This window comes from Lepidochelys kempii, chromosome 2, assembly GCF_965140285.1.
Source record: "Lepidochelys kempii isolate rLepKem1 chromosome 2, rLepKem1.hap1, whole genome shotgun sequence".
In the NCBI taxonomy this organism is placed as follows: Eukaryota; Metazoa; Chordata; order Testudines; family Cheloniidae; genus Lepidochelys; species Lepidochelys kempii.
Window position 1 is genome coordinate 46,602,349 of NC_136381.1, and position 13,315 is coordinate 46,615,663.

The 13,315-nt window shown below is 40.2% G+C and overlaps 1 protein-coding gene across 1 annotated transcript in view; it reads right to left on the reverse strand.

Moving 5' to 3' along the window:
- Positions 1 to 6,617: 6,617 nt before the first annotated feature.
- Positions 6,618 to 13,315, reverse strand: part of DECR1 (2,4-dienoyl-CoA reductase 1) — a 41,552-nt gene continuing 34,854 nt past the window's right edge. The window contains exons 7-10 of the mRNA XM_073330617.2: positions 11,856 to 11,928; positions 8,255 to 8,401; positions 6,914 to 6,976; positions 6,618 to 6,809 (exon numbers count right to left, since the gene is read on the reverse strand). Of these exons, the coding sequence (XP_073186718.1) occupies positions 6,750 to 6,809; positions 6,914 to 6,976; positions 8,255 to 8,401; positions 11,856 to 11,928 (343 nt within the window). The 3' untranslated portion in view covers positions 6,618 to 6,749. The remainder of the gene's footprint in view (positions 6,810 to 6,913; positions 6,977 to 8,254; positions 8,402 to 11,855; positions 11,929 to 13,315) is intronic.

The following is a 13,315-nucleotide window of genomic DNA, read 5'->3' on the forward strand; positions in this document are numbered from 1 at the left end:
CTTGACAAACCTTTAATCTGTTTTGGAAACCTGGCTAAACTACAGATAGGATAATTAATACACACACTTGCATAATACAATAAGTGTAACTCATGAAAACTGCTGTGTCAGACTATGACAATCCATTTTCTAAACTATTTGCACATACTGCAGGTTAAAATTATTCTAGTAAACTGCTGTTTTTAAATCATTCTGTGTAACCTATAATTAAATTTAATATACTAAGACTATTCGTGTCTAGTTTGTCTACTTCCTGGATTTTCTGAGCAAGTAGAAAACAAGGAAATAATTTGTTTTAAGTGTGCTTCCTGCATCTTACACTAAATTTCTAATGGAGAAAATTATTGGAATTTAATTAAACTAAAAAACAATCCATTTCTCAAAGTACTAATTCAACACCAAGTCTAGTAGTTTATATATCAGACTCTAAACTAGATTACTCTGCAGGGGAATTTTTTTTAAGCAGAAAGCACACTATAATTGCTCCTGTCTTTTTTCTGATTGTGCTCTGTAGGTGTGGGTCTCCTTTTACTTACACCAGTTTTATGCCAGCATAACTCCACAGACTTCCGTGGAGTTACTCCCAATTTATAGTGGTGTGAGAAGAGAATTAGGTCTATGTCTTAATGTCAATCAACCTAAGCTGCCTCTACTTAAAGTGCGTTGTTTCAGAAGCAATCCCAGCTCAATAGATTATTTTATTAGCTAGACACAATGCCTAAAATGCATCCATAGTAACTTATCTAACAGGGGCAAATCGGTTTAATTAGATACAAGTGGTCTCAAGCAGCAAGTGTACTGGGTACTCTCTGATCTTGAGATAGATGTAAGTAGAAGATAGAAGGAGGAGGCAACAGAGTGATTCTTAGTGGAAAAAAAAATAACGCACTAAGTTGTTTAGAGTCAGATCAAGACAGGTCAATGACAACCTCACTCCAGGCACAGTGATCTGATTACTCAGCTTCTGGTTCACCTCTTTTCTCTATGCAATGTAAAGTATAATTGTGTATTTTAAGTGAAGGAACAGTGAATAAATTATCTGCCTCTAGGCTTAACACACACACACACATATATATATATATGATTAAAGTGAATTGTGGATAGATTTTGTGCACATGAAGCAATGGATTTTGCCTTATTTTAACACTTAAAAGTAAAGGTGAAAACATCTTGCACTGTAATAGTATCTGTGATTTAAAGTGACTGTTTGGTACAATAATTAGACTGAAAGATGAGGTAGTTAAATTGTTTTGATAGAAAGATATCATCTAAACTTGAATCTGGCTTCCAGAACACAAGAAAAGTTGCCTATCAAAGATTTGTTCCAAAGTCTCACTTCTACCATTCCTATTAAAACCAGCTGCCTTGTGGTACTGTACAGAATATATAAAGAAGATTTGAGTCCTCTACATGTGCATTGTTTCTTAAATCATGCATAACAAGCCCATATTTCCACTGAAGTATAGCAATTAAAAAAGACAGGCTAACAATGACGTGTCTTATATTAATACAATGTCAAGTCTAGCAAATATAGTAAGTCAGGATCACTGTAAAAACGCCTGCTTTTTAAAACATCTACACCTCCCTAGAATTGTTCCTCCAAGTCTGGCACCTGAGAGGTGCTGAAGACAACAGGAGTTGGTGATGGTCAAACCCTAAGGTTGCTTATTCTGGGAGATATCTGGTGGCAGCAGAAAGATCATACTGGAAGAATAATAGACAGCTAAAATATTAATTATACCTGCGGCTCCTGTATACTGTATTCAGACTCTATAAAGAAACCTATATAGAGGTAGTTAAACAGGAAATAATATATTTTAGTTACTAAAATGTTTAATTACTCACTCATTAACAAAATAATCTACTAAAATGTAACACTATGCAATATGCAAGCAAATGTGCTATGTAAGATGAGTATAATATTTTGGAGTTTAAATATATACATTTTACAAAATATGCTGTTACAATGGAGACCTCACCACACTATCTGCTACTAAATCGACTGAGAAGATCATTGTCTATGTGCATTTTAAAGTGTATAGTTTAGTGAAGTGTAAAACAACAAAGTTCTATTGTACTTTAGAAAAAAAAGTTGTCTTCATTACCTTTACGGCTGACACTTCAATTATATGCATTATAAATAAATTCCTTACTTACTGAATTGATCTAACTAATTAAAGCTAGGCAGTGCCAAAACACTCCCCAACCTTGGCCTACAACACATGATATTCACAACATGAGGTCCCTCAGGAATCTCCTAAACAGAAATTGTTAACAATGCACAATTGACATCTATGACAAAGGACCACTACCCGGAGTAAAGAAAAACAAAGCTTTTCACGGGCAACCTAATAAGGATTTGAACATAGAGCTTGAAGGGAGAGATTTATGCATTCATTCACTGTTGCACATAGGCCTGACATGTTCTGTTTTGAGGGAGAAGTTGGCTGAGGTAATATCTTTTATTGGATCAACTTCTGTTGGTGAGAAAGACAACTTTCAAGTTTACACAGAGCTCTTCCGCAGGTGGAACAGATTGTTTAGCAGAAGTAGTTAACACATATTTCAAGGGCCCATTCAAGGTGAAGAGATCCATTAACACCTGTCCAGTCAGAGAGGGAGAAAAAGGGCATCTGGGCAGGGAGGGGTTGTTAGTGGGTTATAGATTGTTGTAATAAGTAATAAAGCCAGTGTCTCCATTCACTGGATGATTTTTAGTGTCTAGCAAAGTTATGAATTTATGCTTTCAGGCCTAGGTGGTGGAATTAAGGGTGCTGGTGATGGGGCCACACCCCCAGCATGGGTGGCAGGTATCATAAGCCTCGCCTGACCCAGGCCATGGCCCTGCCCATGTTGCACCCCGAGGCCCAGCCCTCACTCTTCACCTGAAGGCCACTGAAAATTTAAAAATGTTTATAGCAGCAACTCTCACACTGTGCAAAGGTCAAATATAGATCAGTACACTGTTTGCCAATGCTGCTTTCTTAGTAAGATGTGCTTAATATAACAAGACAAGTTTTTTCAAGATCCAATTTAACTGACAAAAACTGTATTTAAGTTTTTGTCAGTTAAAGGGTTGATTTCATTAGGCAAAACTAACTTTGTGTGATGAGAACTTATGCACTGCATTGTTACTAGAAATCAGTACATCTTCCATCCTAAGCATTTTTTAGCAATACACACTGAAATAACATTCTTCTTAGGTGCCTAAAAGGCGGCTCAGAAATCCATAGTTAAGCATCTAAATATAAGTGGCCTGATTTTCAAAAGTGCTGAGCTCCTTCAAATCCCCCTGAAATCAACAATTGCTCTACACCTTGAAAATCAGGCCAATGTATTAAAACATCAAGAATGGTTTTATTTTACTGGATTATGGTAGCACGGTAGTATTTTATTTAAGTCAGTTTAACAGTGTAAAAGCAGGGATACGAGTTACAGCACATTGTTCAGCAAAACAGCTACATGACCCAATTCTACAGGAAAGAGAACACTCAATTCAGAATTAGAAACCATCTGTATGCAAAAATGCTAGTTAATACCAGCATGAGATGCAAGCTGGGGTTAAAAAGTCAGTTTACAAATTACCTTCCACTTCAACCTTTGTATTTATTAAAGTGCTGTCAGTGTGTATCAGAATGTAAAGAAGAAAGAGGAAGACACAATCTCTGTCCAAAGAGTTTAGAATCTAAAATGAACAGACAGACCTCAAAAATAGAAATATCATACAAAAGCGAGGCAGATTCTCAGACTGGTACACCACCACCAATGGTCTTAGCAGAACTTGTGTTGTTCTAAAGGAGAGAATTCCTATAGGCAACAAAAGGTAAACAGCAACTGTAATATCACAGTGAGGAACACTCCAGGTCAGCTCTATTCCGTCTTCAATAGTAACTGCAAAATTATTCTGCACTCCCTGTTTCTCCATATAAAATATCTGAAATGGGTTTAATATATTGTAGAGTCTTATTTATGTGCACGCTGAACAATGCAATACAATACATTTCACTTTTACAGAGCATCCTTAATGCACAGAATTATAAAAGGTTCATCAAGACAGCAAATCACCTACTAAAGCAAAAAGGAAAAACTTCATGATACAGTTGAAGAGACCAGATTTAATTCTGGCTTGAAGAGCGATGATGAGTAGTCATTTGCATGGTCTCTCCACGTTGAGGATGAGTTCATCCTGAGTTCACAGGATTGATCATACAATTCACTGATGTGATAGCTACTGTCCCCTAGAAACATGATTTTACTTCAAAAAGTAGCTGTAACTTCACATCCAAGGGAGCTTGTCCGTCTCTGCAGCTCCCACTAGCTCCTTTCCTCTTCTCCAGTACTCCCAATGCTCGTTACCTTCCTTTCTTGCTTGTTTGCAGGGCTGGTTCAAGGAAATCTGGGGCCCCTAACAAAGTCGTTCAATTAGGTTCCCAGCTAAAAGGCCCAAGGTCCAGCATATGACCTGATCAAAATTCCTATGCCATACTAGACATGGAGGGAGGGCTACATCAGTCCCAGAGGAAGCAGGGAATAGGCACTGTATCCAGAACTGATGTGTACACTTGTGGAGAGAGTTAAAAACACAGTGGATAGAGATTTCTTGTTAAACAGGAAAAAAGTCTGGGGGCCTGTGATGTGCCTGAGCTCTAATATAGGAGAAAGCATCCTGCTTTTATGGGCATAAGCACTAGTTACAATCCCACAGAACACTTGGCAATAAGCGATTTGTGTTCCACACCATGCGGCACTGGAACATTGGCAGTAGATATCACACAAGCAGTAGTGCCCTCTCACCATCCCCTCACACCCCCTGAGGCTGCAGATTTGGCAGCACTGCCTGTATTAGCCCTGCTTCCCTCCCACATACCACTGATCTTTCCTACCCCAGAACCCTCCATTACAGACTACTCAACATAGACCAGAATAGCACCGGTTTGTGAAGGCAAGTGCTGTGCAAGCTTTCCACAAAGCTTTGCCAATGCAGTCCTCAGTCCTGACTTACAAGTCTCCTTTTCTAGTTTTAATAAAGTTCCTCCTAAGCAGACATGCCTAGTCATGCAGAAAATGTGTCACTAGTACTCACAACAGCTCTTCCCTGGAGACTGCACCTTGATGCAGTGAGAAGGCTTGTATGTGCCAATGAGAACTCTAGCAGCACGAGTTTGGACTCCTCGTAGAGCCACCCAAGCCAGACAGGTCAAAGGGCAGAGATCAGACAAAAAGCAATCCACTGAGCCTTCAGGTTGAGTGAAAGGCCAACAACCTATTCTCATAAAAAAGTTATGGAAATACAAGGTAGCCATTCCATCAAATAGCACGATAGACAGGAATGGTGGAGCCTTGTTCCTGCCCTAAGTGATATCAGACAATGAGTAAAGGATTCAGAATCACAATTGCACCGAAGGAGCTACTAGTCTCTCTTTTCAAGAGCATTTACTCAAAACTTTTGAGGGAGCAAAAATATATATAAAGAAAATATATATGTATTCAGGAAGGCAAACCCAGTCTTCAATGCAATTTTTAACATCAATTACAACAGATGCAACACAGACTGAAAAATGTCAGCAAAATCAAGATTGTAACTAGTATTCAGTCTTTAACTTCTGTGTGAGATGTACCTTAGTACTCCCTAATCATTTACACTCTTCCTCCCAACAACAGTATTAGGCTCCAATTCTGCAAAAACTTATGTATGTTCCATTGACTCCTCACGGTAGAAAAGCAAAGCACGTGTAAGTGTTTACAGGATCAGGAACTAATACTGGAGTGCAAAGCTTACATCTTAATTTTGTAGTTTTCATCAGTTTATCTTCTATCTTTTCAATAAAATATTCCAGAAACATTACTGGAACTGAAATGATAATTAAAAAATATGCAAATATCTGAACTGAGAAAAAATGTTGAAATACAGGTTTGTCTACATGATGTTTTAATGTGTGCCAGCTGGGATGTAAATTCTAGCACACATCAGTATGTCATGTACTAACTGGCCTATATGGATCCTGCTAGCACGCACTAAAGCAGTGGCTCCCAACCTTTCTGTTGCAATAGCATATTCATGTTCCCGTGGCGGCATTTCGGCGGCGACGCTTCTTGGCGTTGCCACTTTCGGCGACATTTTGGCAGCTGGTTGTCCGGCGGCCGCGCTCCTCGGCAGCGGTTTGTACGGCGGAAGCGCTCCGTTATCAGTAGGTGGGTGCACACAAATGGCCGGGCGGGCGCCATGGAGCCTGCAGGCACCGCGTTGGGGACCACTGCACTAAAGGATCCCTACTCCCTGAAAACATAGTACTGTTTGAAATGGGACTATGTTAATGGAGACTGGGGAACTTTTAGTATGCGCCAGCCAGGTCCCACATGGACCAGTTAGTGCTGGTGCACTCTGGACATGCTGGTGCACACTAGAATTTACACCCCAACTGGTGCACGCTATCACACCATGTAGACCAGCCCACATTAAAACAAGAAGAGAAGTGGAACTAATTCTACAGCATGGCATAGAAATTTTTACTCAAAGCTGTAGAATATTTTACGTACCTAATCAGAAGACTTCATTTGCCTATGGGAACAAAACAGTCAAATTAAGGGGTAAGTTTAAATGACTCATTCAAAACATATTCCAATTTAAAAATGTTTTATTAGAATTGCCAATAAAATGTTTAACAAGATTATTTCTTAATATGTGTGTGATTTACAGCTAATGGTACTTTTCCAGTGATACTTTCTGAAAGGAAGATAAGACGAGTATTTTAAGAGCCTTTTGTTTTCCTGATTAATGCTTCCATTATATCCCACTGCTCATTGGTAACCTACATAATATAAGAAGAAATAGCATTTCACTTGGGTCTGCATACAATTTTATATAAATTTTTAAGTATGTTTGTATGTAAATAGCATGCATGTAACTTATTACCTTTTTCAGGTCATTGAACTCTCCAGCCATAGAAACATATTCTCCACCATCCATTCTAATAACCTTGGGGAAAAGGAAGCAATGCACTTAAAATTGGTGCTTTTTTATTAAGTTCCTGTATCATTAGCATTCTCATATATCAGGGTTTGGAAACATCAACCTCAACTTGTACAAATTCAGACTAAAAAATACACTCAGAATAAATGAATGCAACACTTCTTATAAGAAGCTCTGTGCTTTAAAACCAGTAGCTAGAGTGAAGTATAATTAAGGCTAAGAGTTTGTCACGGATATTTAGGGTAACCAGATGTCCCGATTTTATAGGGACAGTCCTGATTTTTGGGGACTTTGTCTTATATAGGTACCTATTACTCTCCACCCCGTCCCGATTTTTCACACTTGCTGGCTGGTCATCCTAAGGATATTTTTAGTAAAAGTCACGGAGAGGTCACGAGCAATAAAGAAAAATTCACGGAAGCTGTGACCTGTCCGTGACTTTTACTAAAAATATCCCTGACAAAATGGTGATCTGTGGGTCCCCACACCACGTGCAACGGGGCAGCTGTGCAGTGGCTAGGAGCTCCGGGGGCCCCCACTGCAGGTTGGGTGTTGGAGCTCCAGGATCCCCCGCACCCCACAGCTGGGAACTGTGGGGACTGAGCCGCCTGCAGCTTCGGGGGTCCCCTGCCATCTGCGGGGGCTGGGAGCTCTGGGGTACCCCCACAGCCCTGAGGGCCTGCTGCGGCCAGAAGCTTGGGGGGTTCCCCTGCTACTCCTGGGGGCAGGGAGCTGCAGGGTGCTCCCACTGCCAGCAATTCCAGAGGCCTCCACTGCCTGCCACAGCTGGGAGCTCAGGAGTTCTCCCGCCGCCCGCCACGGCTTGGAGCTCGGGGGTGCCCCTGCCACCCACAGCTCCAGGGGCCCACACCGCAGCCAGGAGCTCAGGGGTTCCCCTGCTGCCAGGGGTGGCTGGGAGTTGCAGGAGTTCCCCCGCCACCTGGGACGTCTTGGAGCTCTGGGGGCTGCCAGCGGCGGCAGGTGTACACCGCTGCTCCCGGCCCCCATGGGCAGCTCCCGAGCGCCACAGGCTGAAGTCATGGAGGTCACTGGAAGTCACGGATTTGTGACTTCGCGACCTCCGCTACTAAATCATAGCCTTAAATATAATTAACTGACTAGGTTAAAAATGAACCTAAAGTTTTCAAATTAGCAATTTCTTTTGCTAAGTTCTCAAATATGCTACAGCACCTAAAGCTTCTTTAAAAATTCTCAACACCACTCAGAACATCATCTATAAGCTTAATACTGGTGACAGCATGAACTAGAATAACGAAAACTTACTGTTCCAGTCACCCAACTTGCATATTCACTACAGAGGTATGTGGCAAGATTTGCAATTTCTTCTACAGTTCCCAGACGGCCACAGGGAATCCTCCCAATCATTTCTTTCTCAAATGTACCTGTTGGGTCAAGACGACTAAAAGCACCCTACAGAATTAAAAAAACAACAACAACATTCAGCAAAATGTTCTGAGTAACTAGAAAATAAATTCAAACTAAGATTTGATTTCTGGTATCAGACTTAATACACAAGTTAACAGTTAGTAGGAGTGTTGTGACAATCCCATGCTTATTGGGGGCTGGGTGAAGAGAGAACAGGAGACAAAGGTCAAATTCTGGGGTAAATTCAGTCAACCAGTTACACCAGAATTTAACAAAGCAGTTCATGGTGTTCAGCAGTGACCCTTCTACACGATTAGAAAGCAGTAAAGAGAGGCTCTAGTAAGCGTCTTGTGCACTTTTTCTGAAAACGTGCAGAATAAAGCTTTGAGAAAAACGAAAATGCCGCAGAGCTACTAAAGAAATGTAGAGGAAACTTAAACAAAACCAAAAATCATACATAGCACAGAATAACGAAACTGAAAAGCAAGCATCCTTTAATCTGGTTGAATAGGAACAACGAACAGAATAAATCTAGATAGCTTTGGGCTTTAAAGTGCATTTGAATATCTGGGGACAGTGCAAGACATGGCTGAGCTTGGGGAGAAAAACCTCACTCAAATGGACTCTTTTACTAACACGAATAAACTTTACTGAGCAAAATCAGAAACCTAAGAAAACATAATTGAAGTCAATGCAAGCACAGTGCTATTTAGTAAAACACATCAGTAAAATAGTAATATATAGTAACATAACTGCTTAATGATCTTATTTTTTAAAATACCAGGTTGTATATCTAATAACTTGGCACTGACAAAGGACTTTTCTTTTCCTCCTATGGTTACTTAAAACAGTGTTTCCCAAAGTGTGGGCCCCTTCCCCTAGGACAAGTGCGGGTAGAATAAAGATAGGCCTCTCCATTGTTCTCCAGCATATCAGCTTTCATTAAAAAAGTAAGTCTCCAGCTATTACAGTTGCAGAGAATCTTGAAAACTTGACTCACAAGCACCTGATGCAGCAATGCCTACCTTAGTTCGTAGAGAGCCTGAACAATACCCCGAAGCATGAGCTGCCCCACTAACTCAGATACAATGATAATAGTTAATGTAAAGTATTTAATTATTCAAGGTTTATTATGAAGGTCTACAAAATCTACTCTAAGTGACGACAGGGTGGGTTTATTTCCCTTACTTCTGCTTGAGAAGCAAAGCCAAAATTGCCCATGAGGGCATCTAAGCCCACTTGAGAGGAAGCCAAGGCCAAGACCTGTGCTTAACATAGTCAATGAGTGTGAAACTGTATTTTAGAGAAAAAAATTAAATGTCAACACTTAGCACATGCAACTAGAACTAAAAACTGCTGTGAAGTGATACTGTAAACTTGACAATTAATGTTTTATTTCAGTTTTAAATAATAAAATAATTTGTATTCATTGATTTAACATCCCATATTGACTAGGGAGTTGCACACGTTGTTGTATCTGTAGGCCAAGCACACTGTACTCACCTGGGGCTCCTTGCATTGCTCCATTACCCCTACAAGCTCCATGTTTGTCAACCTCCCATACCCCTCTAGTTCAGGGACTCCCTGCAAATCCCCCACTCCATCATTCATGCCAAAGGCTGTGTGTGCCCCCCATGTCTCCCTTCACCCATATCACTGTCTCCCATGCCAGGGGCTCTATGCCTCCCCTATTCTCTCCCTCTTCTATGCTTTCCCTTTCCCCCTTCCTTTCAATACCAGGGTTCCCCCTGTTCTCCTCCCTGCCACCCAATCACCAGGACTTCTGTGAACCTCCCCATTTCCCCCACCACTATTATTTCTTTTCTTTCTGTCTGGGACATAAGTCATTCAGGATGTCAGCATTTTTAAACTGTACTGGGAGGATCAGCAGAGCTGAGATGGTGGGTATTATTATGCTGGAAGGCATTAAGGGTTGTCATAAACCAGTTCTTTGATATATACACAATTGTAAAGGAAGTTGAAGCTGCTGGGTCTGCTAACCAGATGCCAGGGGCCCGTGTGTCCTCCAATTTCCTCCTTCCACTTTTCCTATTTTCACCAAAATCAATAGGGTTCTACCCATTGATGCCTACAACATTCCCTGAAATTTTGGAATTGATTGGATGTGGTATTCAAAAGAATTACAAACAAATGCCACAGAATTTATTGTAAAGCCTTGCTTTCCTCAGACAAATATGTCATTTCTTAAAATAAAAAATTAAAGACCTGTTTAAAAATACCATTTAATTTCATTTAACTAAAATTCTCAAAAGAAAGTAAACCTTAGACAACCCTCAGAGGAGTTGGAGAGGCATGAAGTTCCATTTTCCTTTATTGGGAGAAGGGAGGCTCAGCTTTTAAAAGTTTGGGAAAATACTATCCTGAAGCATTTACAATTACTCTCATTTCACAGATGGAGAAAATAAACTACTGAGAGTATAAGTGACTTGCTCAATGTTGCACAACACTGTTGGATCACTGAAGAAACCAAGTTTGGTCTTATCTATACCAAAAGGGTTATAGTAAGAGATATGCTATATTAAAGCACGTTTGCATGACATAACATATGTAGACTTGGAATGATTAGATTTTTATTGGTAAATGTCGATGTGTGTCTGTGATGGGGTGGCTCAATCAGCTAATTAGGCTTCAAACAGGGGAGCTTTTGGCTGCAGGCAGCTAATTCGGAACAGGCTCACCTGTGTACAAACACGCGAGGCCTATAAAGCCAGGAAGCTGTCACAAGATAGGGACAGCTGCTGAGAAAGGATAGTCACTCCCTGGGAAAAGGTTTTCTGGAGCTGGTACACCCAGAGAGAGAAAAGGGGAACCAGAGTGTAGGAAGCAGTCCAGAGATGGAACAGTAAGGACATAGAGAGGAAGCCCAGAACTGCTGAGCTGAAGGTCCCTGGACTGGAACTTGGAGTAGAGGGCAGGCCCGGTTCCCCTTCTAGCTACTGAGGGAGTGGCACCGGGGCCGTGAATGAGAACACTGCCAAGTGACCAGGAGGAGACGCTAGACTGGCGGTGATTGGAGCACCTCATGACAATATCAATTTCACTGTACCCACACAAACTGATTAAAATATATTTCCATCAAATATCAAAATTTACAGATAGGCAAAGTAAAAGAAATGCTGCTTGATAACTCACTGGAGTTTGATTTAAGACTATTTATTTTGTATATTTTGATATGACGACAATTTGTGTTAACAGTTATAAAGCTTTAACTTTTTAAATCTCAACATCTAATGTCATTAAATAATTATTGTATGACTGCCGTAAGTTCCTACAATTGTGAAAATTTGAGAAAAAAATAAGAAGCCGAAAAACCATAATTTTGTGCAACTGTGAAAATATAAATGAATACAAATATATAAAATGCTTTAAAATAAACATTAATATTTTCCATCAAAATTATAACAAAAATAAAAATCAATTTCTGCCAGGCCTAAGCACATGTAAAGTCATGTCTCACTTTTTAATAATAGAAATGTACCTTTGTTCTTATTGGACCTGGTTGGATCACATTGAATCTCATGCCATATCTACCCCATTCAGCTGCAAGAGACCTAAAAATTCATTAATAGAATGCATAAATATTTCAAACAGCATGTTGTCTAACATGTTCCATATATATATATATATATATTTTTTTTTTTCCATATATAAAAATTCTTTTTCTTGGTGGTACAACATTTTTAAACAGGATGTAATTTAGAAACAATTCTGGGAAGTATATGTGTCAAATTTATAAACACTTAACATTTGAATCCTGACCTAGGTTCTCAGATTTTTTTGAAATATTTTTACTTTTTTTGTTATTGGATTTGAATCTTCTCACACATGGATCTCATGTTACATTGAATTAGCCAACTGACGAATACAGTAACACCAATTTGAAGTATATATTGCATATAAAGCATACCTTAATGACAATCATTGGTATTTAGGTACCTATCTCACTTAGGCACTTTAGAAAATCCCACCAGTATACACTTGTGGCAGTCTTCAATATAATTCTCAAACCAAGTGTTTTAGGAAAAATAAGATAACCAAACCCCAACTTCCAATATGTTTTACAAAGCAGAGTAAGAAATGCAGTTTTCCTTTTATGAACAATATCGTCTTTGCACATGCTGTTTCTTTAAAGGTGCTAAAACATCTGTTGTGGTAAATGAATAAGGTGGCTAGTCTTTGAAATACACCCTTTTAAGTCATACTCAACTTCTATGAAAAAAGTGTAAAAGAACAAAGCAAAAGTGTCCCTTATTTGCTTTCTAGAGAAATAATCATACCTGACCTACTTATATTTTCAAAATTTCTATTTGATTGTCTCTACTGAAGTGTACAGGCTGAACTGTCTGTTAGTATCTTCTACTCCAGGGGTCTCAAACATGTGGCCTGTGGGCCAAGGTTATTTCCTGCAGCCCGCCAAGCTCCCTGCACCCCCACAGAGTTATTTCCTGCTGCCGCCGCCAAGCTCCCCTCCCCCCCGCGTCCAGGCTCCTCTGCCTACCTCCAGGCACTTCCTGCCGCCAAACACCTGTTTGGCAGCGCTTAGCACTTTCCAGGAGGGCGGGGGAGGAGCAGGGAGCCGTGCACTCAGGGGACGAGGTGGCAGAGAAGAGGTGGGGCAGGGGCAGGGATTTGGGGAAGGGGTGGGAAGAGGCGGGGCACGGGTGGAGTGAGGCTGAGGCCAGGGCAGGGGATTTGTACCTTTATATGAAAAAGGTGTCAGTGATGCGACCCTCGGGCCAACGTACTAGTCCTCATGCTGATCTATTCCCATATAGCTGCTAATCACAGATGTATTTGTTTGGGGAATGAATGTGGATATCTGTGTAATGCTATTAAAAGAATTATTGCAGATAATCCTGATAAAAATTTAAGCAGCAGAATTCCATGGAATTGAGTAAACTTCTATTTATTGATCTTTTTGCTCTAGTAAGATGGCAA